The 26,720-nt window shown below is 43.9% G+C and overlaps 1 protein-coding gene across 2 annotated transcripts in view; it reads left to right on the top strand.

The window, feature by feature from the left end:
• Window positions 1–3,786: 3,786 nt before the first annotated feature.
• LOC308463762 (all-trans-retinol 13,14-reductase-like) overlaps window positions 3,787–26,720 on the top strand; it is a 35,541-nt gene continuing 12,607 nt past the window's right edge. For both annotated transcript variants that reach the window (XM_080982443.1, XM_080982444.1), the window contains exons 1-6: window positions 3,787–4,036; window positions 9,626–9,808; window positions 10,990–11,231; window positions 12,205–12,406; window positions 13,592–13,789; window positions 16,681–16,800. In XM_080982443.1, coding sequence (XP_080838569.1) covers window positions 3,814–4,036; window positions 9,626–9,808; window positions 10,990–11,231; window positions 12,205–12,406; window positions 13,592–13,789; window positions 16,681–16,800 — 1,168 coding nt within the window. In that variant the 5' untranslated portion in view covers window positions 3,787–3,813. The remainder of the gene's footprint in view (window positions 4,037–9,625; window positions 9,809–10,989; window positions 11,232–12,204; window positions 12,407–13,591; window positions 13,790–16,680; window positions 16,801–26,720) is intronic.

Raw genomic sequence — 26,720 nt, forward strand, 5'->3', positions numbered from 1 at the left:
AAAATTTATGTTGTTGTTTTACTCTTCAACATCCACTGGGAGGGTGTTCCACAAGGCAGGCGCCACTACCGAGAAGACCCTCTGCCTGGTTCCCTGTAACTTCATTTCTCACACTGAAGGCCCCCGAAACTGGACCTCAGTGTCTGGACTGAACGATGGAGGTGGACACGCTCCTTTAGGTATACAGGGCCAAAGCCATTTAGGGCTTTAAAGGTCAGCACCAACACTTTCAATTATGCTCTGAAACGTACTGGAAGCCAATGTAGATCTTTTAGGACCAGGGTTATACAGTCCCGGCATCTGCTCCCAGTCATCAGTCTAGCAGCCACATTCTGGATTAATTGTTGCTTCCGAGTCACCTTCAAAGGTAGCATCAAAAGTGTTTTATAAATGTTTTAAATAAAGTAAATAAAAAAAGATTGTGCATACATTTGGATCAGACAGTAGGTACCTGTTAGAAATTAAATCCCACAGAAGTTGGTGCATGTGATCAGAACATACCTCCCACCCTAGCATGAGGAAAGAAAGTAGTATTGTTTTGTGAAGTGTACTATATTTGCATATAGAAGAGTAGGTATAACTTCGCAGTTTCTCTATAAATCCATATATCACAGGTGCCTCCAAACGGCCACTGAAGGAATTGACACAAGCCTTTTGATACTGAAAAAAATGGTTCCCTTTAATAGTGATGGAGAAGAGCCTAAATTCATTAGATGTTGCCTCTAGTGGGGACTGTACTGCTTTTTGTCACTGATGTCACAGGTATTAGCCTTTGACAAGCATGTAAGTTCAACCATAGTCGAAACTGAACAAGTTTTTGCAACAGGCATAATAGCTACAGGCACTTGCATGCATCCAACAAAATATAGTTCGGCCATATCCTATCTATGTTTATTCAAATATTTAAATCACCTGAAGTCCACAGAGACATAAACACACAAAACCATTCCTCTAATGGAGACCATTCTATAAATTACACAGGGGAGCAAGCTCAGATTTGGCAGGAACCAGCTAAATCTTGTTTGCTTGAGGGCTGTGGGCAACCCTGGATCCTGTACGCGATGCGTGCCGCGTGTTTATTGAATTTGCATGCTACATTTTAGGTTTAGCTTATGCACCCCATTGTGGTTTTAGCACAAACACCTTAGGTGCACAAACTTTAAAATGTCATGATGAAAGCAGCTGTGTCTTGAGTTCAAAGGTCTCATGCAAATTTCCTGTGGTTTACTCCTTCCCTCCCCACATACATCTCCCACAAACAAACCAGTATTTTCTCTTTGAAAGCCTTACATGTATCTTAAATACCTTAAGAGTGGTGTTTTTTTTTAAAAAAAGGTGCATCAGTATCATGTTTTGTTTTGATGTGCCTTGATGTGCTTTTTAATTTTAATCTTTCTTCATTTAAAAAACAACCCAGAATGGGCAAATCAGCATTTGTATCAGCTATAACTGTCCATGGTATAATATGTAAGACACATAAATTAACTATGGGAAATGGAAGCTTATTTGGAGCACATCCTGTAACACCAACCATATAGTTATGTGGGTGGAATTCTTTTACTATAAAATCACAAAAAACCTTTCAGTAAACATCAACAAAAATATTCATTCTTGGGCAATGGTGTCATTAGTAGCTTATGCGCTGCTCCATAGTCTCTCGATCCCTGTACATATCAAAATTCCCTCTCTGATCCCTTCAGCAACACACCAGCTTGATTTGTGCCCATCCACAATCTCTGTTGCTTAGTGTTGCACAGTTGAGGGGAGCAACTGGCCCAATAGCAGAGTACAGTCAAACCTTGGCTCCCAAATGCCTCCGTTTTGGAACTTTTCGGCTCCAACAGTAAGTGTTCTGGTTTTCGAACGTTTTTCAGAAGCCGAACATCCGACACAGCTTCTGCTTGAGTGCAGGAAACTCCTGCAGCCAATCAGAAGCTGTGCCTCGGTTGTCTAACATTTCAGAGGCCGAACAGGCTTCTGGAACGGATTATGTTCAACAACCAGGGTTTGACTGTATATGCTTCACACGCAGATGTTCCCAGGTTCAATCCCTGCCATCTCCACTTAAAAAGGACTTTACCTGACTAACACCTTGAAGAGCAGCTACCAATGAGCTCTAGTTCAAGCCAGACTTCTCCTCTTACCCCCAATATCTCACTTTGAGCTGCTCATGGCTATCTGGCACTCTACTGCCAACATGACCCTGCTGATACCGTTTTCCTGCCTAGACCCAGGTCCTGAAGAAGCTTCTAGTGCAGAGCTTTCCAAACTGTGTGTCCTGACATATTAGCGTGCTAGCCACAGTGTGTAGGTGTGTCACCCAAAGTTCCTGGCTCTCTTCTCTGGGATGGAAAGGGGTTAGTTTTGTTAGATCAATCCATCAACCCCTGATGGATGATTTAGAAATGATTGGGTCTGGCATCACTTTCGGTGTGTGTGTGTGTGTGTGTGTGTGTGTGTGTGTGTGTGCCAGTGTCTATACTCAGCAGAGTTACATCTCACTGCAGCTCCTACCTTGGAAGCATCTTTGGGGTTGAAGGTACACACAGTAGGCAATAAACACTCATGGACACCATTAAGATTCAGTCAAGTGTAGAAGTTTACTTGACAGGTATAAAAGCATATTGGTAGCAACTATATACAGACATGGGACGCGGGTGGCGCTGTGGGTTAAACCACAGAGCCTAGGACTTGCTGATCAGAAGGTCGGCGGTTCGACGGGGTGAGCTCCTGTTGCTCAGTCCCTGCTCCTGCCAACCTAGCAGTTCAAAAGCATGTCAAATTGCAAGTAGATAAATAGGTACTGCTGCAGCGGGAAGGTAAACGGCGTTTCCGTGTGCTGCTCTGGTTGGCCAGAGCATGCTGGCCACATGACCCAAAAGCTGTACGCTGGCTCCCTCAGCCAATAAAGCGAGATGAGCGCCGCAACCCCAGAGTCGGTCACGACTAGACCTAATGGTCGGGGTCCCTTTACCTTTACTATATACAGGCATTCACCACTGCTGTGGTCAAGGCATGCTTAGAGTCCAGCAAGAGTCCAAGACTCTCTCTGTCTCTGCAGAGACTCACAACAAGTTATACAACAAGTTACACAAAACCGTTGTTATCATTAATTCCTTCACACTGTGCATGTCCAAAGAACCCACAGAAAATGTCCCTGCATAGACAGAACAACCACAGCCTTCTGCTTCTTGAAACTTCTTCTCTTTCTGGAGCAAATTATTCTCTTGCACATGCAGAGAATATCCAAGAAGCTTAACCTCCAGCTTGCTAGTACAACTGAATTACTGTATCTCAGAACGATGCATGCATGTCTAAAAAGTACGTCACCAACATGAAAAGGTTGAAACGTTCTGTTCTCATGGCTAATCTGCAAGTCAGAGATAGGGAAACCCGTGGCCTCTTCAGTGTTGTTGGACAACTCCCATCATATGTATTCTGTGTTTCAATGTCGTGTTTTGATGTTTTGACCCTGTGGTTGTCAGATAAAGTGCGGTATACCAATTTAATAAATAATCATAATCCCTGAGCATTGGCCATGTTGAAGGCCAGCAGAACCTCGAGGGTCACACAGGTCCCCTGGCCTTGCGCAACCCTGACAGGTCTCTCCTTGTATCGATGAATCGTCCGCTCTTCCAGACCCCTCGCCCTCCGCTCTCCAAAGATCTCCTGGCTGCACTTTCAGAGGATGCCTGGCACTCCCTGGCAGGATGCTCCCTTGTCCCAGGGAGAGGCTGGACTGCGCCTTTAAGGGGCAGGAGCGCGCTGCGGCCAGCCTACTAGAAGGAGGAGGCGGCTGCTGCTGGTGGTGCTATGTCTGCGCTCTTTGAGCCGGGGTCTCACTTTGGCGTCCTCGCAGCGCTTGCCGGGGCGGCCATGTGGGTGTACGCGCTCGTGGGCGCGCTCCTCCTCCTGGGCATTTGGAGAGCTCTGGGCACCCGGAGCCCCTCTTCCAACCCTTTCCGGGCAGATTCCAGGCGGCCGCCCGCGCCTCTGGTGACCGACAAAGATGCGCGCAGAAAGGTCCTCAAGCAAGGTAGCCACCAGCCAGCCCCAGCTAGCCAGCCCCGGCCGGCGTGGGGCGCTGCCAGGCTGGCAAAGGGAGCTGCTGGGTGGGGGGTCAAGTGGCGCGTGAACGATGCCCAGTGGTGGCAGAGCGAAGGGATCAATGCATTCCTAGGAATGTTTACTGCGGATTAAGGCGCTGTTCCGTGGGGCTCCCGGGCTGGCAAGAGAGCACGGGGCTGCAGCCTTAAAAGAAGGTTTTCTTCTCCCTTTGTTGCTTCGCGCGCTGTTTAGTTCAGAGCTTAGCGAGCTGTCGAGCTTAGTATAGAAGATGGTTATCTCGTGTTTTGCTTGCCAAAGTCCCCAAATTCTGCCTCTTTGGTATTTTCAGTTTAAAAACATGCAATGGGAAAGAGCCACTTCTGTTGGAGACCCTGCCAATCAAAGTTGCAGGTGCCAGTACTAGATGGGAAATAGGCTAACCTGCTACAAGGAATCTTCTTTTTGTTGCCTTAGCACTGCAAGTTATACAGTTTTTCACCAAGCAGCTTTCCGTGGTTCTCACCTCCCCATTTTTATCCTCGCAACAACTTCGTGAGGCAGGCTGCTGTTGAGAGACGGTGACTGGCCCAAGGTCACCCTCTTTAAAAACTAACTTGTTAAAATCTTCCTGGTTTTGCTCTGTCTGCTAGCACTTGTACCTCGGACTCAGTTGAGCCCTAAATAAATAGAACCCTGCTAGGTGGGAATAATTACATTTCAGCTGTGTTATGAAGGAGACTGCCTTAGATATTCCTTTCTTGACAAAATGGTGAATTTCAGGTTAGGAGCTTGCAATATGTAATCGCAAAAATATGTATTAACACCGGTATCAAATTTCACACTTGCATTAGAGTCTTGTAATAGAAAATTCACATTATACTGAATATTGTATATTACATAGATGTAAATAAAGTGATTACTTTTCCATCTAACGGAGGTTTAATTCAGCCAGCATTGAGCCCTTTGAATGGAAGAGAGAGCTTTAGCCCTATGCAAACTTTCCTGGGAGTTGATACCACTGAACACTGCGTAAGTATGTATGGGATGCTGTTGTACAGCACATGTTTAACTTTCTGGCTGGAATCAGTGGGGTGTTAAAATGCTTAGCTTCAATTGGCTTGTTCCACTGGAGTTTAGCTTGCTTTTGAGCAGGTCTTTTATAGGCTGTTAATTTCAGCCCTCTTTCTTTGATAACTTTTAAATTTTGGCTGGAGAGCTTTCTGGTCTCCATCATTTTGCTAAAACTAGTCTTGTTGCTGTAGTGACGTTATTATTTTTTAACGACATTGAGACTGTAATTTGAAATGCAGCCCCTGGTGTCATTTAGCCAAGACTGTAAAGGAGCTAAACATGATCTTGAGCATATTATGTCTCTGGTAGCTTCCACAGTCATTTCCTAGAACATCGTTGCCTTCCAGTCAGGGGTCCAATACAGCCAGCCCCTCTTCCCTCTGGCAAAAGTGTGAGTTGGAAAGAGGGAAGCAAAAGAGGGAAGCACAAAAATAACCCACTTTGTGCATTCCCCCAACATGTGAGAGGATCACCCTTGCCAGCCACATCCCTGATGGCTGTATGTTTAGGGAACTTGAGGGCAGACCCTATGATATACAAACATAGACCTCCTTCACACAAAGGGGGGGGGCTGATTGACTTAGCATCAGTGGCATAGCATGTGTTGGCAGCACCCGGGGCAAGGCAAGGATTGTGTGCCCCCTAACCTCTTAGCAGACATCGCGCAGAAGGCAACAGGTGAATTTCGAAGCATCCTTGTGGTGCCCTTCATGGAGGTCACTGTGTTCGCCCTCTCAGCTAAGCTAAGCGAGCTCCCAGCGGGAGCGGCGACTGGCTTTCCTTGGTGGGGTTGGTGGTGTCCCAGCAGTGCTGGAGCCACAGCCACAGCTGGCCTAGGAGGAGGGTGGTAGAGAGCAGGCTGAGGCACCAAGCGCAGTCCTTCCCTGGCTGCCTCACCTTGGCTGTGCAGCACAAGGCTGGCTGCTGGCAGGTCCCAGGCAAGTGGGTGGTTCTCCTCTCCTCTCTTTTCTCCTGCCATGGGGCATGCACCTTGCTCAAAGACACACACCAGAAGGGAGGCCCCAGGGAAGGACCAGCGCAGGCCAGGAAAAGTCTGGGCTCCAGCTGGCAGGAGTTCCACCCAGGGGCAGGCATCTGTTTGCCGGCCGTGAGGAGAAGGAGGTACCGCCACAGCCACAAAGTTACAGCCCAGACTCTGCTCACCTCCCCATGGCTCCAGAAGGCGTCAGCCATGCAGCTTTGAAGAGGGAGCCTGTCATGGGGGTACCTAAGAATTCTGTGCCTGGTGCCACGGCCCCCCATGCCCCCACGCTACGCCACTGCTTAGGATTGCCCCTCACATGAAGGAGGTGTACATTGTCTTTACATTTAGACACATGCAGGGACCCATCTCATGTTTGCCCAACACCACTGCCAGCAGGGGTATGTGTGTGTGCCTGGCAACTGCATGAGCAGCGGGGTAAGGCTACCCTGCACAGAACCCTCTTATGACTGGGTTGAACACATGAGGGAGAACACACAGGTATCCCGCCCAGTATCCATAAGTACAGTGGAGTAAATCAGATTGGATTCATTTCATTTCCTTTGAATATTAACAAAACACAGGTACTTCATCTCTTCTGTTCCTTAATGTGTTTGTTGGATTGGAGAGCTGAACATACTAGGGATTCTATTAAGGAGACATAAGGATTTCAGTTCTTATAGTAATGGATTTTCTTGATGGACTTTGAACAATATGCTAGATCAGCCCCACTACAAAATGATGCTGATCTACCTTGCTGCGAAGGCAAATGGGATAACATCGTAAGACCGGCACGTCCAACAGGTAGATCGTGATCAAACGGTAGATCACTGGACATCAAACGATAGAGATCACTGGTAGATTACTGGCTCCCCCCCCCCAAAGAAGCTGACCTGAACCCCCCAAAAGAGGGGGTAGATCACTGCCAGTTTTTAACTCTGAGTAGACCGCAGTCTCTTGGGAGCTGGCCACCCCTGTTGTAAGACAATTGATGTGCTATAAGATTTGGTGAATGATAGAAGCCGAGTCTAGCATTTCATCTGCCATGCGAGGGGGGGGGTAGTTGACCCTTTCTTTATTTAAAGGTGGGTTTAGAAACTTCTTCTATGGAGTGTTATCAATATAGTGGTACCTTGGCTCTTGAACTTAATCCATTCCAGAAGTCCGTTTGACTTCCGAAACTGTTCAAAAACCAAGGCATGGCTTCTGATTGGCTGCAGGAGCTTCCTGCACTCACGCAGAAGCCATGTTGGGCATTCGGCTTCCAAAAAATGTTCAAAAACCAGAACGCTTACCTCCGAGTTTTGGGCGTTCGGGAGCCAATTTGTTCGTCAACTAAGCTGTTCAAGAACCAAGGTATGACTGTGCATGTTCTTTAGTCTGCATTCTGTCCATCCTCATCTGAATGTTTTAGAACCCTGCTCAAGGAAATCTCCTACCAGCTGCCCCCTAAAGCTGGCTATACCACCTTTATGACAATGGCTGCAAAATTCTTTGCCAAAGAGCGGCCTGGCCACCATTCTAGTCTGGGAAGAATGAGGAAGGAAAACCCTTCATTTGATAAAATGTGATTGAATTAACTTCACCTAGTGCCTTGGAAAATAGACCATGTTGCACTGCAGGTAGTTGTTACTCCCTGCTTCCTTTCAGCTGTTCCTCCAGATTAAATGCAAACCCCCATTTATCCAACAAAACGTGTATAACCATTTGATTGTAAGAGAACCTTTAAACAGATTACAAAAAAATTGAAATTCTCAAAAAAAACCCCAAAGACCAGGAATTTGAAAACATTCAAAAGTTGATTAAACTCAACAGTGTCTGAAAAGAGAATAAAGCACAGGTAACTTCTACATGCTCCGATAGGCTTGCCTAAACAAAAAAATGTTTTAAACAGGTACCAAAAATAATACAGCTAAGGTTTCTGCCGGATGTCAATAGGGAAGGAGTTCCAAAGTGTTGGTGCTGCCCCTTTAAAAGACTGGTTTCTTATAGGTGGAGAATGAATATTATGTGGCAGTGGTAGCAGTGCCAGTTCTACAGATCAATATATTTTATTTAACTAAAGTTTTATATGGCTCAGACAGCTGTAAAGAGAATGCCACTAGAAACCCTCAAGAGAGTGTCTAAAGGCTGATCCATATGCAACTATATGCGGCAGCTAGACAGGTGACTGGGAGTGGCCTCCAGGACCACCGGTCCTGAGAGATCTACATTGGCTCCCAGTACATTTCTGAGCACAATTTGTTGGTGCTGACCTTTAAAGCCTGAAACAGCCTCAGTCCAGTATACTTGAAGCAGTGTCTCCACCCCCATCGTTCATCACTGAGATCCAGCTCCGAGGGCCTTCTGGCAGTTCCCTCCCTGCGAGAAGTGAGGTTACAGGGAACCAGGCAGAGGGCCTTCTCGGTAGTGGCGCCCACCCTGTGGAAGATGTCAAGGAAATAAGCAACTATCCTACTTTTAAAAGACATCTGAAGGCATCTGTTTAGGGAAGTTTGTAATGTTTAATGCTGTATTGTGTTTTTAATATTCGATTAGGAGCTGCCCAGAGTGGCTGGGGAAACTCAACCAGATGGGTGGGGTATAAATAATAAATTAATATTATTATAATTATTATTATTACACTAAATTTTGGGTGTCCCAGTGCCAATCAGGACCCTGGCATGGGGGGCAAAGGATTCAGCCCCAACTGCAGTGCCAAACAAGATCAACTGAATTTCCGCTATTGCATTGGGAAGGAAACGCCCATTGGAATGAATGGAAGTGGGGTTGTTGTTGTTGTTTGCCTTGTGAAAATAGAACACACAGGGAATCTGAGGCTGCAGCAGAGCAAAGGGCTAAATCCTCCTCCCCATACCAGGGTATCAATTTGGGGGGCTTTACCTGCAGTTCATTCACACAATTCCATGAATGGCATTTCATCTTGTTTGATCCTAACTTGCCAACAGTGAGGGGGTCTACTTATCAAAATGAACTAGACTTGGGCAAGGGTGCTAGAGTGCTCAGATGCGTATGCACAATTCAGTTGCACAACACAGAATTCCCAGTGGGTTGTACCCCTGATATATATCTCTCCTAAGCTACAAATAGTTACCTCCAAACACATCTGATAAAATAACACTTCTGTGTCTCCACACACCGAAATTCCATCATTTATACTAAGCAAATTGCAGTTGCTGGTAGCTGGGGTGCGTGTATGTGTTTGTTTGTGTGGTGGTGGTGGTGGTGGTGTTGTGTGTGTATCTCAATCTTCTCTGTTGTGGCAGATCTGAGAGTTCCTACACACAATCTAATTTTGGCTGTGATGTAGCAAATTAGGATAACCAGCAGGAAGATGTGAGTGGGAGAGGTAGGTCGAGGATTATAGCAACAGGATTACTTTGGAGGTTGGGGGGTCAGGGAGAGTGGTGTGGGAACAGAGCAGGGATAATACATGCCAGATTATGTGGCTTTTACGTTCTTATGCTATAGCCTAATAGCTAGCCCGGCTACATGATACTCATGTCTTCTGTCCCCGTCTCCCAGTCTTTTCCAGGGACAAGGTTCCTGACGGCCTGGATGCTGTCGTCATTGGAAGCGGCTATGGGGGCCTGGCGGTGGCTGTGATGCTCTCTAAAGCTGGGAAGCGCGTGCTGGTCTTGGAGCAGCATGGGAAGGCAGGGGGCTGCTGCCATACCTTCAACGAGAAAGGTTTCGAGTTTGACGTAGGTAAGGTGACCCGCTCAATCAGGGAGTGGGCCTGAGCAGTTACAACTACATACAGGCAGTGGTGGAGCAAACCGATCGGGCGCCTGGGGCGGCACGTGTGTCCTGCGCCCGGGGCAGGGCCAGCCGCCTACAGGGGCACTGTGGGGCCTCCGAGGAGTCTGCCTTCCTCCTTCCACTCAGTCGCCCTACAGCTGAGGGGGAGGCAATGGGCAGACTGTTTGGGGCAGCACGGAGCCTGCGGGCACCCAAGCCACCGCGTCACTCCCAGGAGAGACGTGTGGCTTGGACGAGCTGCAGGCCCCATGGTGAGTGCCGCCCAGCATTTTGTCACCCCCCCCTCAGTGGTGACACCCGGGACAGACCTCCCCCACTGCACCCCCTTGCTACGCCCCTGCATACATGTAGGGATGTTGGAGAACTCTCGCAGAAATTGCCAGTGTTGGCTTCTTCATTTCCTATCCAGAAAGGAATTGATTCCAGCAAATACCATCTGCTGCAGTTTGACTCCTGACAAAACTACATTTCTCTCGCTGTCTGCTACACATGGACACAATTATGTCATCACTACATTGTCCCCCATCCTTCATTTATTCTTCATATTCCAAGATGGCGGCGCGTTCATACGCTGCGGCTCTGAGATCCTAATACTTCATCTACTCACACACAAAACTGGTGATGATTCACACCCTGGCCAGCACTTTCTGGATCTCTTGCCCTCAGGCAGAAGATATAGAAGCATGATTAGTCGCACCAACAGGGTAAAAAACAGCTTCTATCCATGGGCTGTTAGGCTGCTGAATGAAAAGCTAACCATAGGACAACTGACTTTCGGGTTTGGTGGGTGTGCGTCAGTAAACAAGGGGAATTAAGACTAAGAGAGCTGAGAGGGGGGTGCCCATGTAATCTCACTGTATACAAGTTGTACAATTGACAATAAAGTATTTCAATTTAAATGCAAAGGAAGCAGAACGCAAATTACCAGGGCGGAGTCATCAATTATGCTGTGCTGTGTATCATTTGTGGACTGAAATCAGTTGCTTGTTCCACCACCCACCCGACTCCCCAAGCAGGCCAACTCTGAAAGATGCACAGCACACACATGCACCCCAGTTCTAAAATTTAGGACCTAATGTCTTTCGTTATCACTTTTCCATTATGACACTTGACCTGTTGCCTTCCAGGAATCCATTACATCGGGCAGATGCAGGAGAACTCTATCCTACGTGTGATGATTGATCAACTCACGGATGGGCAGCTCCAATGGGCTCAGATGGACTCTCCCTTTGATACCGTCATCCTGGGAGATCTTGACAGCTGCAAGAAGTATTACCTGTACAGTGGGGAGAAGGAATATGTCAAAGGCCTAAAGAAGCAATTTCCTGGCGAAGAAGCTAATATTGACAGATTTGTGACGCTTGTCAAGGTAATCATTTTTTTCATTGCGCCTTGGTGAAAGACCTTTGATTTTTTATTATGGCTGCAAAGTCTTAAACCCATTTGTTAGATTAACTGATATTTTTGACACTTTTGAAATGCAATCTAGAATGCAATCTAGCCTTGAAGTAAGCTCAACATATTAAGCAACTAAAACATATAAGGTCAGCTTAAATTTCTTCAACAGCACTGCAACCTTATATTTTTATTGTGGGTGCTGTAGTCTGTGTGAAATTTGAGGACATATTCTGGGAGGGTCATCACAAAATGACCGTCGGGGAGTATGGCCTATCACAGAGAACAAGTTATGTGACAGAGAATATTTGGTTTCAAATACCTTCTTGACTGCGATGGTCCCGGGACAGTGCTGAAGTCAGTTTTGCTTTCTCAGCTGAATCTACCTCACAAAATGTGTAATTTTAAATAACGCATATATTTACCGAGGTTATCAAAAGAGCTGCAGCAAAAAAGGAAGCAGCCTTGGACCCAACGTAGAGGCTTCTAAATCCTGGAGCACTAATAATAATAATAATAATAATAATAATAATAATAATAATAATTTACTACTTGTACCACACCCATCCCTAGGTTGGCTGGTTCTGAATATCCACCGTGCTTTCTGAACAAAGGAAGTTCCCTTCTTGGTCCCTCAAGTCAAGTATCAAATATTCCGTCTAACAGCAGCTCTCCAGGATCTTGGGGGCGGGGGTCAGTCTTTCCAACCACTTGCTAACTGATCCACTTGCTAGCTGCATAGCATGCGCTCTTCCTCTCAGCCGTGGCTGTGCTTCTGTTTTGCCGGTTGCTCTACAACCACTTCTATCTTCCTAGCGAATGCCGAAGTCCTCAGTTCTTGTGCTTGTAACTGCTGAGGTCTCGTGCTGCGTCTTTCAGGTGTGCATTAAACGTCATCTCTTTTCTCTCTTCCCACCTCTCCGCCCTGCTTTCCCGCCCTCCCGCAGAGAGTCGCCAAAGGGAGCGCCCACATGGCAATTCTGAAAATGCTCCCGATGCCCTTGGTCTGGTTTCTGCACTGCACCGGCTTGCTGGCTTTGATCTCCCCTTTCTTTAGGATGATATCCAAAACTCTGTCGGAGGTGACGGCTGAGTTCACGACAAATGCAGACCTGAGAGCAGTGTTCACTTATATCTTCCCTACCTATGGTAGGTGATGCGGTCCCCCGCTGCCTCAAAGGCATGTGCATCGTAAATTAATCCTATGAAAGCGTAATCCCTTTGCCCCTTTTAAGGGGGCTGAAACTTGTAACTGTGGGTGGAACTAGACAATGCAAAGTACCGTATATCAACGTGGCTGCCATTGAAAGTGGTGGTCCATAGTCTCTTCTTACCCTGGTATCATTCAGTAAATATCAAAAGTGAGACATGTCATTGGGTTGAATTTCCCTGTGCCTACGAGTGGCCACAAATGAAGTGTGATAGAAGTGGAGAAGCTCAGCAGGGTAGCATCCTGTTTTTAATTTTTCTTTTCACACTGAAAGCTGAGGGCAAGTGTTGGGTCAGGTGTTAGTTGAAACCAGGTTTTCTTGTTCCATAGAAACCAGGAACTGTTTTAATCTCTGCTTAGTCAGACTATCCATTTTCTATAGGAGCCTTTTGAAATGTGAGTGTATTTCAGATATATATATATATATAGATAGATAGATAGATAGATAGATATAGATATAGATATAGATATAGATATAGATATAGATATAGATATAGATATAGATATAGATATGCAGCAAGTGGTTAGCAAGCTGATGAGGGAGCGGGAGACAGGTAAACATGTTGGATCAATGCTCTTCGTCAGCTTAATAAACTGGCTTCATATATCTGAACCACCCCTAGAAGAGAATGTGCCAGAAAACTTCAGCAAAAGAAATAAAATCCTAGGCAAACCCTGGCTGGCCTGAGAGTGGCATCAGAATAGGTACCAGGTGAGCCTCCTTAGGACCACAACCAAAAAAGCCTCCATCCTGTTCCCATTTGCCTAACTTCAGATGATAGGAGGGGGCAGAGGAGAGCCTCATGGGGTGAATGTAATGTTTGGGAAGGAAGTAAAAAATATCCTCTAGGAAATAAAACAGAGGCAGCTCTTATGCAGATACCCCCAGCCCTAAGGCCACAAATGACTATCTTTGATTAGACATGGCATTATATATTTCGTGGTGCACTGTGAGCTAATATTTTAATGGACTTAATTTCCAAGCTGACTTACATGGAGTGTGTAGACTTGGACCATTCCTGTGTAGACCTTGCTTGGATAGGACTTCAAGAGGGTGGGGGAGCCTAAACCACAATTACGATTTCAGCTTCCTCATTTAATAATCCTTGTTCTGTGTCTTGCAGGAGTCATTCCGGAGAAGTCAAGCTTCCCTTTGCACGCCATCCTTGTCGATCATTTCTTGGAAGGTGCCTGGTACCCTCAGGGAGGATCCAGTGAAATTGCATTTCATTCCATCCCCATCATTGAACGCGCCGGAGGGGCTGTCCTCACCAAAGCACCTGTGCAGAGCATCTTGGTGAACTCGCAAGGAAAAGCCTGCGGTGAGCTCTTTCTCAGAGCTGATTTAGTATAGCAGCTGAGAGTCTGGATTTCAGATTCCATCCTGGTCCCAGTGTAACAGGGGAGAGGAACTTGTGGCCCTCCTGATGGTTCTGGACTCCAGCTCCCATCAGCCCCAGCCAGCGTGGCTCATGGTCAGAGGGGATGGGAGCTGTAGTCTAACAAATATATGGAAACCACAGGTTTCCGTGCATTATCGTTTCTGCCATGAGCTCACCTGGGTAACTCAGCTAACCTTTGCCACATCTCCCCTTCCCCACCAGCAACATGAGGACAATACTGATCTGTATTAGAGGATTGCTGTGCGGATTATAACAAGAAGATCCAGAGCGCTTTGCATTATGCCTTAAGCATCCCATGTAGCCCAAGGAATTGCTGCATGGATGGGAAAGAAATGGGAAGCCACAGGGCTTATGTGCAACCCCTTGATCACGCTGCTTTAATTTCTAAACCGAGAGATTCTGGGGCTCTTACCCTTATTTACTTTTCCAATCAAGAGCTTCCTGTTGTAGAAAGCTGTTTTACTGGTCCATCAAGCTCAGGATTGGCTACATCAGGAGAGGGGACCACAGGCCTGGGGGCATAAGTACGCTTTTCACCCCCTTGAGGGTTTTTTGTCCAGCAGCTAATGCATGCCTGGATGGAGGGTGCTGTGGTTGTAAAGACTGCGGAGAGAATAATTGGGTGCACTCTTCCCACCTTGGATCAAATCTATGCTTCCAGGTGCCATAAGAAAGCTGCAGAGATAGCGCAGGATAGTGCGCACCCTGCAAATGATCTCTTTCAGCTTCTACCTTCTGAAAGAAGGTACAGGGTTATAAAGACTAGGACTAGCCACCTGAGAAACAGTTTCTATTCAAATGCGATTTTGGTTTTAAACGCAGTGTAAGGTAGTCTCTATGGGAGTATATTGTATTTAATTGTGGGGTATCAGAGTTTTTAGGGGGCTAACCAGGCTGGGATAGCTAGGATAGCAGACTTGTTGGTTTCTGAATGTCTGATGTAGATTTTCAATTTCGTTGTTCTGTATGGGACAATGACAATAAAGATTATTGTATCTTATCGTAACCACTGAGCCTCTTGGGCTTGTCGATCAGAAGGTCAGCGGTTTGAATCCCCGTGACGGGGTGAGCTCCCGTTGCTCTGTCCCAGCTCCTGTCAACCTAGCAGTTCAAAAGCAAGCCAGTGCAAGTAGATAAATAGGTACCACTGTGGTGGGAAGGTAAACAGCATTTCTGTGCACTCTGGTTTCCGTAACGGTGTTCCATTGCGCCAGAAGCGGTTTAGTCATGCTGGCCACATGGCCCAGAAAGCTGTCAGTGGGCAAACGCCGGCTCCCTCGGCCCGAAAGCGAAAGGAGTGCCACAACCCCATTGTCGCCTTTGACTGGACCTAACCGTCCAGGGCTCCTTTACCTTTTTACCTTATTTAGGAATGTTTATGTGCAGAAGCTAGTCTACTGTACAAAGGCCAAGTTCACTTCTGTAGCTCTGTCTACTCCTTCCTTGGGCCCTGTCTACCATTGGTATGTACCTCTCAGGAGACTGGCCAGAAAGGAATGCAACCCTTGGGTTGAAAATAGTTCTCTATTCCTACATTGGTTGGCTGCAGCTCTCTTGGCTTAAGGTATTGGCCTGGTTTGAATGTGGTCGTACACCATGGTTCATGGCTTACTATGAACAAGCATATCACTCAGACACTCCCTCTCTGCTTTGCCCCTAGAACAAGCAGAAGTAGCAAGCCATGAAGCTTGTTGTGACGTCTGAATGTTAGATCACATTTGCTTTCTCCCAAAGCAGACCACAATCTGGAGGCCAAGAACACACCTGAGCTTTTAATTGCGATTTGTTCCACAGTCAGCAGGCGGACCATGGTTTACTGTGGCATCTGCATGAGACCATCATGTATAAGGACTGAAATAGGAACTTTCCCTTATTTTCTGAGCTCGGCTGCTGGGTGTGGAAAGAGAAGCTGAAATATACTCGGAGTCGAGTGTGGATTTCATGCTCTTTATTCAGCTCATAGTAGTGAGGAATGGAAGTTCCCCTGAAATGTCTGCTTTATATACATTATTTACACAATGGGCCCTGCGTGATTGGCCAGTTCCAGGATTCTCCTGTAGGCCAATCAAGTTGTGGATTCACTTCCACCTGGAGTTGGATTGGGTGGCTGCTGCGGACCAATCAGACTGCTGTATTCTGGATCCTATTGTTCTAGGACCAATCAGACTGCTGCAATTTGGAACCTATTCAACTCAGTACATAACATAAGCCTTTAAAGAATGAATCTCCGCATGCTCTTGCTTTCAGCGCATTTTCCAGGATGCATTTAACTTGCAAAAATTAACATCACTCTGCCATTTGTCTTGCCTGAAATTTAGCTATGTCAGTGAGTCTCTTGTGAAGGACAGGGAAAGAGAGGAGACGCTTGTACCTTCATGTGAACCAAGGCAATAAACAATCCTACCAAAGCTCTTCCCACCCACATTAAACTTCATTGAAGGTGTTTAAGCTGCTTACATGCTTAAACCCTCCCTCTTAATTTCACTGAGCCTCTTTTGCCAGTTCAAGGATTGCCTGTAATATTGATCACCCTCCCCAACCTTTCTTCCTCAGACTATCTGCAAAATGAGGATTGCAAAATGCAAGGTTGCTGTAAAAACTAACAGAAACCCTTGGAACTTGCAGGTGCCACCAAAAAGAAACATTAAAAACAAAAACAAAACCTCACCTCCGTACCAGCTTCCAGCTATGAATTGTCATTGGTTGAGTCTTCTCTGTGATCAGCAGGAAAGGATTTCTCCCTGCTCTTTGATTAGAGCAATCCAAAAGAAACTTTACCCGGTCTGAACACATTTTGGTCTTATTTTCAGGTGTAAGCGTAAAGAAAGGTCAAGATCTTGTTAACATCTATGCTCCTGTTGTGATTTCTGATGCTGGCATCTTTAACACCTATGAGCAGCTCCTGCCAAAGGAATTGCGGGCTTTGCCAGGTAAGAGGACACAGGACAATTTGTGCTTCCACTGTGTAGGTGTATGGTGGGTTTGTAGCCATGGGGGGGGGCAGATTTTACTACTGGGAACACAAAGGTTTCATGCTAGAGCTCTCTCATTCGCACACAGTCAGGGCCAGATTTAGGTTTGATGAGGCCCTAAGCTACTGGAGGTAATGGGGCCCTTTATATGTCCAGCTGTCCTTTGTCAACAACAAATTGCCGCTGTTTTTTGTGTTGAATATATGCTATACGGTAATTTATGGACCTAATAGGTATCTAAAGCCATTTGCACATAACAAAATATGTATTCTATCAAAGTAATTGAAGAACTGAAATACAATTAAGAAGCATATTAATAGTGAAATAATTATTAAGCTCTAACTGTATGTAGGTTTTATTTTATTTATTGTTTATCTTATATTTTGGAAATGTACATCCAGTTGTTGTTTTTCCTTTAATTTTTGGGGGGGCCCCAAAAGAGTGGGGCCCTAAGCTATAGCTTGTTTAGCTTATACGTAAATCCGGCACTGCACACAGTCCTGCAGTTCCATGATTATAGCACCAGAAACTATACAGGCACTCCTTGTTTTTTGTGGAGGTTCCCTCCACGCTCATTGGTGGAGCGGGGCATAAGCCTGTTCTGCCCCATCCCATTCCATCCCTTTTCATGCTGTGTTTACGACATTTTGGGGCTACTTTCTGGTTCTGTACCATGTGAATGTGCATGCTTGCGCGTCATTCAGGTGCGCCTAAATCGGGAGTTGCCTGTAGTGTACCTTCATAAATTTCTTTTCTTTTCTTTTCTTTTCTTTTCTTTTCTTTTCTTTTCTTTTCTTTTCTTTTCTTTTCTTTTCAAGAGGTACACGTTTTAAAGACGTAAGTGATCAACATATACAAAGCCTTTAGGTAATATTGCCCTGTGATTCAACTGTTTAGAGTCTATGACGTTTTCAGTACTCTGAATATAGCGCAGCTGGTAAACATTTCTTTCCCAGAGTTTTCTTGTGTCAGAAGCACCTTTTGCAGCTATACAGATGGCAATGTAGTAGATTCTTTTTTTTCTTTCTTTTATTGTATTAGACATAATCAAAAATGAAAACTCCATCCTACACACCTCACCCTCCAAGCACAATGCCGTTCAAACATGCAATGATTTCTCATTTACACAAAACTATCTTTCCATAAGGGACGCGGGTGGCGCTGTGGGTTAAACCACAGAGCCTAGGACTTGCCAATCAGAAGGTTGGCGGTTCGAATCCCCGCAACGGGGTGAGCTCCTGTTGCTCGGTCCCTGCTCCTGCCAACCTAGCAGTTTGAAAGCATGTCAAAGTGCAAGTAGATAAATAGGTACCACTCCAGCGGGAAGGTAAACGCGTTTCCGTGCGCTGCTCTGGTTCGCCAGAAGCGGCTTAGTCATGCTGGCCACATGACCCGGAAGCTGTACGCCGGCTCCCTCAGCTAATAAAGCAAGATGAGCGCCACAGTCCCAGAATTGGCCACGACTGGACCTAATGGTCAGGGGTCCCTTTACCTTTACCTATCTTTCCATATGTCTGTGTGATGTAGGTTCTTTTTTTTTGAAAGCAGAGATGTGGAAGCCCTGCAAGTGTCGTTCAGGGATGGTGGGAGTTGTAGTCCAACAACATCTGGAGGGCCACAAGTTCTCCACTCTTCTTCTAAAGCAGAGGAGGAGTTCCAATAAGGATCTTATTACCAAAGGGCATGTAAGGTGGGAAATCGTTTTGATTTCCAAAGCTGTGATGGAACTCAGTGGCGAGTCTGTGGGAGAAGCATGTTTGGCCTTCCTTCCCCGTCCTCCTCCAACACCACCACTAAGGGAGAGGAAATGCAGGTGGCTGTAATGTGGATTGTGTGAATATATTATACATAAAAATCTGAGCACCCCACCACTAATCTAAAAAGAATCTTTAAGCCGGGAGATTGGATCAGAGGAATTTCTATACTACAGTTTTATTAGAACAGGGAGCGCAACAAGCTCCTAATCACACTTGATATTTTACTTACTTACTTACTTAGCCTTATTAGCTACAAGATTGTGGAAGATCTTACTTTAGTCTGCTGTGACTCCTAAGCTCCTCTTTTGTACGTTCCTCTGTACATACATTTTTTGGCCTGTATTCCTTTATCCTGAATTCTATTCTCTCAATAATTAAATGCTTGTTTGTACTAAAAAATGTTTGTGTGGCTAGCTTAAACCAAGCCTTCAGTGCAAACAGCATTTCCGTATGCTCTGGTTTCCTTAGCGGTGTTCCGTTGTGCCAGAAGCGGTTTAGTCCTGCTGGCCACGTGACCCGGAAAGCTGTCTGTGGACAAACGCCGGCTCCCTTGGCGTGAAAGCAGAGATGAGAGCCGCACCCCATAGTCACCTTTGACTGGACTTAACCATCCAGGGGTCCTTTACCTTTCCCTTTCCCCCAGTGCTTTCCATTGTGGAAGAGGGTGATGGAAAGGCTGAATAGGGCAGGCAGCTTGAAAAACAAGACTTGCTGTGTTTTTGGTTTACCACTTGTGGTTTGTTTGAGTGGTAAACCATGACAAATCAAGCTATGCATGTGTATAGAGTCCTGGAAGATTCCTGGAAAACTGTCCAGAGGTCCTTTCAGTGCAATCCAGACCAGTCTTCAGACCTAGCTGTGTCTTAGCCAATTTTGTGCTGTTTTTGCCTACGACAAATTTTGCTCGGATATGTTCTGTTCCATTATTTCCTCCTTTTTAGTTATCCATCCGCAGCATTGAAACAGGGATGTTTTTCCATGTTGATACAGCTAGAAAACATAGGTCCTACAACTTTCACCTGATAGTGCCTAAACTGAAATGGTTATACCAACCTCCTGGAATTCTCTGCAGGTTCTGGGATCTACTGCATATATAACATTTGGCTCTTCAATAGCTAACATTTTGCCACCTCTGTAAGACCTTGGTCTAATTCGGATACAGTGGGTTGCTCCACCTAGTCTGCTTTGCAGGGCTGTGTGTGTATTCTGTCACCAAAAGTATCCAAAATGCCTAATATATAGCTGAAGACCATAAAAGATGCAGTAATAAAATGACCAAGCTATTGCAAGTTGGAATGAATTGGCAGTATAGGGTTCATCTAATTTTAAACACTGTGGGTTTTAAAAGATTTTATTTTCCCAAATTTATATATCACTTACTAGAACAAAAGGCTTCTGAGCGGTTTAAGAGAGTCATTAAATATTCCAACAACAAAAAAGCCCCAAAACATATACAGTGGTACCTCAGGTTAAGAACTTAATTCATTCCGGAACTCTGTTCTTAACCTGAAACTGTCCTTAACCTGAGGTACCACTTTAGCTAATGGGGCTTCCCGCTGTCACCGCACTGCCAGAGCACGATTTCTGTTCTCATCCTGAAGCAAAGTTCTTAACCCGAGGTACTATTTCTAGGTTAGCAGAGTCTGTAACCTGAAGCGTATGTAACCTGAAGCGTCTGTAACCCGAGGTACCACTGTATAGTAATTACGAAACATTTCTACTTACTGAAACTATGTACATGCTAAAATTACATGCCTAACCAGCTTGCTGAAACAAAAATGGTTTTAGCAGGCTCCTTATAACTTGTTACTAAAAGAAGAGCATATGTAGGGAGGGAATTACATACGCTGGGCACTGCTTACTCCTTTTCTAAAACATTTAGGGACCTATAGTTGATCAAAAGGGCTACCTCTTACAGCTGAGCTGTAACCCGGAACCCGGAACCCGGAACCCTGTAAAAGAAAATAAACCACAAAAATTGTACAAAGGAGTACTAGAATGTTTTGCCGTGGTGCGCCAATTTTTTCCTAGGCTCCCCCCCCCCCCCGTTATCTTCTGATTTTAACTATTTTAATCTGCTGCTGTTCAGAACTGTGTTGCAGCCTTTAAAAAAAAAAATAGTATGTTTTAACTGAAAAGTGGGACAGAAGTTCTAGAATGCCATGTTCCTGATTGCCATCTGGTCCCCACTATTAGAGGTCAAAGGATTCAAATTATGGGGCCAATTCATAAGGGATAAAGATGTGGTAAACATGAGATGAATTTATGCATTGGCTTTAATAGGATTCAACTTTTCCAAGACTTCCTTTCAGCTCTAATAATACTACGTGTGGTTTTTCTTTCAAAACGGCCTGTCCTCTGTTTCGCTAGCACAATCCTTCTAAATCTCATGGGAGTTTTTCAGACTACCAGTATGCCCTGGAAGGATCAAATTGTAAGCAAATTTTAATAGCTTTGAAAGAAAGCTCACGTGTTGCTCCTAAGGCTCTTGATATAAACACAGTGTTGAATAGAAAGATTTCCTTTAACAAATGAGCCTGAGTGAAAGGGGGAAAAGCGGCCAAGTGCTTAACATGAGCTGTACAATGTTGGGTAGCGCAGAGTACTGTATATAAAAGTTACAGGTAGAGCTTCAGGTTTTTAAGTAATCTAAAGTGGGGCAGGCAGAAAGCTGCAGCCCAAACCCAGGATGGCTTACAATAAGCTTACGATTGACACATGAGGAAAAGGTGATGGGGACGGAAGAGGGGGGAAAGCAAGTCGAGGCACCGGTTCTTATAATGACCAGCCAGTTCAGGAAGCCTGATGGAATAGCTCCTACTAGGTAAAAGTTCATGGAAGACCAAAGGTCTTTTCCCACCTAAATTAAGCTGTTAAAATGAGGGACATTAATCAAGAATGGACCTTTGTGTGACAGGACCATTAATCTAAAGAACCCCCAAGAAACCTATGCCACACCAGAAAACACTGGGTACTAAAGACAGTGATACCTCGGGATGTGAACAGGATCCGTTCCGGAGCCCCGTTCGCATCCTGAAGTCAATGCAACCCGCGTTCACACGTCTGCGCATGCACGGGTCGTGTTTCGCCGCTTCTGCGCCTGCGTGTGACGTCATTTTGACCGTCTTCGCATGCGCACACGGCGAAACCTGAAAGTAACGTGCTCTGTTACTTCTGGGTCGCCGCTGAGTGCAACCTGAAAATACTTAACTTGAAGCACATTTATCCCAAGGTATGATATTATACCACAAGCTTCCTGAGCATTTCATAGATGGTCTGTTATGGTAGATATTTTACAGGCAATCGATAGATGTAGTACTACAAAACTCAAAAGTGTCAAAGTCAAATACATGCTTGGGTGACAGCCAATGTTGTCATGCTTAGAACAGTCCTACAGATGTCAGTGAACTTCAGTTATTCCATTAATGTTAATGGTCATCCGTGAGAACGACTTAATTAGAATGCCCTTTGTATTGAATGACCTATGCCCAGTAAGGTTTTTTCACTCCATAACTTTAATACTAAAACACTGTGGGGTGTGTCTGAAGCATCTTGTGTAAGTCATACATTTGTCTTTGGTTCAGTTGTTGTAATTGCAAGTTGTTTTATTGATAATAGTTGAAGAATAGTGTTTCCTTTTGTCTTTCTTTGCTTGTCTTTTTGTTTTTAGTGAGTGTTGGCCAATCCCATCTATGCCAACTATGGCCCTGCCTACGAAAAATACACAATACCACGCTGAACGTGCAAAAGGGGATGGAGGAACATTGGGAGGACTTCGGCTCCCAATAGCCCCAGTCAGCATGGTCAATGATCAGGGATGATGGGAGTTGTAGTCTAACAACATCCAGAAAGCTGCAGGTTCCTCAACCCTGATGTAAATTAATTTGCCCTTACTCTGAACTTTACCTTACACTATTCTCCAGTGAATCAAATTAATAGGTATGCTACATATTACCTGGTGGTGGTGGTTGTAACATAAATATTCTTCCAAATGTCACTGAAAATCTGCTCCTTGTAACATCTTGGCTACGCCCTTTGCAATACTTGCATACAGGGGCAGAATTCAGTAAAGGGTTCCATTTGTTTTCAACGATATTGATATTGATATCTAGATTGATAGATGCACAAACCTGTTTAATTGGTGTAATGTGTGCAAGCAGCGTAATTAGTGTAATGTGTGCAAGCACCTTTCTCTTAAAAGTAAAAAAATAACCTTGTATTTTGTTGAATGAACAGCCACGCGTAAGAGGATTTGAGTCTCCTTCATGTGAGTTCCTGGGGCAGCAGTTGTTTATCCTTGACAAAAAGACCTTGAGGTGAAAAGTTGACACAAGATGACAGGAGTCCTAGTGAACTCCTGCGAGCTCTTCAACTGTAAAAAATTAACTTGAGATGTCTAAGGCTAATGGGAGATTTAACTTGACCTTCTATGCCACCCTGATTCTGTGATTAACTTTTAGCAGGAGATTATGCACCTGCTCACGCAAAACCATTTACCCTCAGTCAACCTCCCTTTCCGACAGCTACTCCTGGAATTATCCCTTTTTCAGGAGTAAAAATTGTTTTGACCAAATAGGAGTCAAGATATAGACAATCGTTGACATGAAGTGTTCCTCTAGGACACTTGGAGAACAATTCTGAATTGCAGATCCACTTTAATATTCCAATAGCTCAGAGGTTTCCATGAACTGAAAGTTGGAATATTGAATTAAATTAGGTTAAGTTTATCACAGTGAAGTAATACTGGGTGGAAATAAAGCAAGGAAACTTTCTTATTCAATCAATCAATCAATCAATCAATCAATTCTTCATTGTGGTCCAAAGACCCACAAATAGATTCCAATAAGATAAAAACACATTAAAAGCACACATACTATTTGGACAATGAATAAAACAAGGCTTGTTTCAGACTTTTATCTAAGAAAGAAAGTTGGCAATTACAAGAGATAACGCTGGGTATCTAATCTTCTAATAGGTACCTAACATAGAATTCTTCAGGTAGGAAACTTTCTTATTGTAATTAAGGAGCCTAACACCGAGTAAACTGGCAAAAATGTATAAATCTAAATCAAACAAGTGTTGGAAATGTAAAGAGAAAGAAGGTTCTTTTTATCATATGTGGTGGTCTTGTAATAAGGTTAAAGCTTATTGGGAAATGATATACAATGAATTGAAAAGGATGTTCAAAATAACTTGTGTAAAAAAAACACCAGAAGCTTTTCTTTTGGGAATTATAGGGACAGAACTACCTAAATTGTATAGAAATTTATTTATGTATGCTATGCTACTACAGCAGCAAGAAAGCTACTTGCCCCAAAGTGAAAAGAAGCAGAAGTCCCAGCAAAGGAACAATGGATACAAAAACTTATGGAATATGCAGAAATGGCAAAATCAAGATAACAAACTTTTTTATAAAAGAATGGAAATGGTTTATTGAATATTTACAGAGAAATTGCAAACAGAGAAAGAGCATATATTTAAAGTAGATAATTAAACAAGCAAATTATATGAATTTGGATATGCAGAAGATATTTAAAAATAAATGTAAGGAACCGCAGAAAGAGGGGAAAGAAGGTCAAACTTTGAAACGTTATTTTTTAAATGCTTTTTATTAACTTTTCATTACAACATGCACACATACGACACTTAAGAAACAAACTTTTTAAAAAACACAAAACAAATGGCAAACATTTAGCCATAAATCCGAAAGTCTTCCTTCCTCCTCAAAGCGGTTCTGGTTTCGTGTTTGATAAACTGATTCTTTCTCATTTCATCATTTCTACCCTTCTCCATATACTATGCTTGTAGACCATAATTTGTTTTGCAAAAATTACTCAAAGCAAGTCCAGGTTTTGATTTGGGGGCACTGTTTTTTTAAAAGTAATTTCTGTACACTCCCCACTCTTTTTTATTTTTTTTGTTAGACTGTTCCCTAATTGCGTCCATCATTTTTTCCAATTCAAGATAATCAAATAATCTGACTTGCCACTCTTTTTGTGTTGGTACTGTTTCACTTTTCCATTATTATTTTTTGCAATTAATATTCTTGCTGCTGCTGATGCGTAAGGGTATATTCTCTTATTTTCATTTGGGATGTCTAATATGCCCAATAAAAAGGCTTCTGGTTTCTTTATAAAAGTTTGTTTAAATATTTTTCTCAACTCCTCATAAACAGTGTCCCAGAAGCTCTTAATTTTGTTGTCAAATTTTCAAACGTTAAATTGATTGTAAAACTAGTGAAATGTATAAACTTGAAATGTGTAAATAATTTTTTTAGAAAAAGAAATATTGTAAATAAGAACGAGTTGGGCAGTTGCATCCTAAGGAGAGGTTAAAAGTTACCTTCACATGGCACAGGTCATACAGCAAAGGTAAGAGATGGAAATTAATGTTTGGTAGGAGGAAAAGCTAGTGATGTTTCATAGCTGCTACCTAATAGCAGATGTTAAGGTAAAGAGCATATTTTGGGCAGGAAAGGATCATCCCAAGGAAGAACTTGCACATCTCATTTTAAGTGAGATGACCAAGTTTTTCCATGTTAAAAGGTAAAGGGACCCCTGACCATTAGGTCCAGTCATGGCTGACTCTGGGGTTGTGGTGCTCATCTTGTTTTATTGGCTGAGGGAGCCAGTGTACAGCTTCTGGGTCATGTGGCCAGCATGACTAAGCCGCTTCTGGCGAACCAGAGCAGTGCACAGAAATGCCTTCCCACCAGAGTGGTACCTATTTATCTACTTGCACTTTGATGTGCTTTCGAACTGCTAGGTTGGCAGGAGCAGGGACCGAGCAACGGGAGCTCACCCCGTCGCGGGTGTTCGAACCACCGACCTTCTGATCGGCAAGTCCTAGGCTCTGTGGTTACCCAGAAACAAAAGTGAATATGCAAATCCCTTGTACACCTCTGTCTTGTTGTTTTGCGGTAATAAGCAAAGCCAGTGCTTAATTTCTGATGAATACAATGTGCTTATAGCAATTTCTCTGTGAGTGAATAACATTGCATTGACTCCGTCCCTCTGGCTTCACAAAGAGCCATTTCAAGATCGCTAAGCAACTACATCTGATGAGTGAAGTATCCCATTTCCTCTCTATCCTGACTTCTTTCTCAAGCTGCCAGACTTCTCTTTAATCAGTAGTTGATGGGAAAAAAGTGATCGTACAATATAAAAAATGTCAGCTCTGTGGGTGGTACACAATTATCCAGAGGAGAAAAATCTCGTCGTGTTGTTGCTTGTTTGGTTTAGGAAATCACCTCAGCACAAACAGACTGAAGCAATTTTTAACCATCAAGACCTATAGAAATAAATTCAAGTTGTTAGCTATTTGATTCCTAAAAACTCACAGTCCAGTTAAGTTAAGGAGGTGTAAGAGAAGAAGGAAGGAAAGAGATGGGGATGAATGGGTCATAGCAGCTGTTGCTTAGGACCAATATCTTGTGCAACAAATTACTCTAGAAAGGCAACTTATATTACCTTGAATGTGTATGACTAAATTCATTCAGATATACCCCATATGCTTCTGGGCTCAGTTCCAGGAGTTCCTCTACCTATTGGTTGGAAAGCTCGACTTTCAAAGCTATAAAAGCTTAGCACATAAGTGCGCACATTAAATCCAACAAGGTGCACCTTTTTTGGGGGGGTCCATGAGGGAGGGAGGTTAGCTTTAAAAAGTTGCTTTTGCTCCAATTTCCCAGTCTAAGATGCCAGATGGTGCTGTTTTGTTTTGTTTTGTTTTTTTTTTATCAATTTTTATTAGTTTTTTAACATACCATTTTCAACAATAATTAAACATACTTTTACATCTTATACAATTTTTTGACTTCCATCAATCCTGTCTGAAAATTTTCCAATCTAATCTCTTAGTATACATTTCTTACTTTCCTTATTACATTTAAAACTCACAACCAATATCTCTATTCTTTGTAATGTTTCATATATTTCTCCTTACAAAACCTCTTATAGTCCTACTAGCGTAATTTGTTGGTTACAATTGCTCTTCAAATAGTTCATCTATTTCTTCCAATCTTCTGTAAATCTCTGTTCCAGCAGGTTTCGAATTCTTCCTGTCATTTTGTCCAATTCTGCATAGCCCATTAATTTTGTCTGCCATTCTTCTTTCGTCGGG

This window comes from Podarcis pityusensis (assembly GCF_964106645.2).
Source record: "Podarcis pityusensis genome assembly, chromosome: 15".
In the NCBI taxonomy this organism is placed as follows: domain Eukaryota; kingdom Metazoa; phylum Chordata; class Lepidosauria; order Squamata; family Lacertidae; genus Podarcis; species Podarcis pityusensis.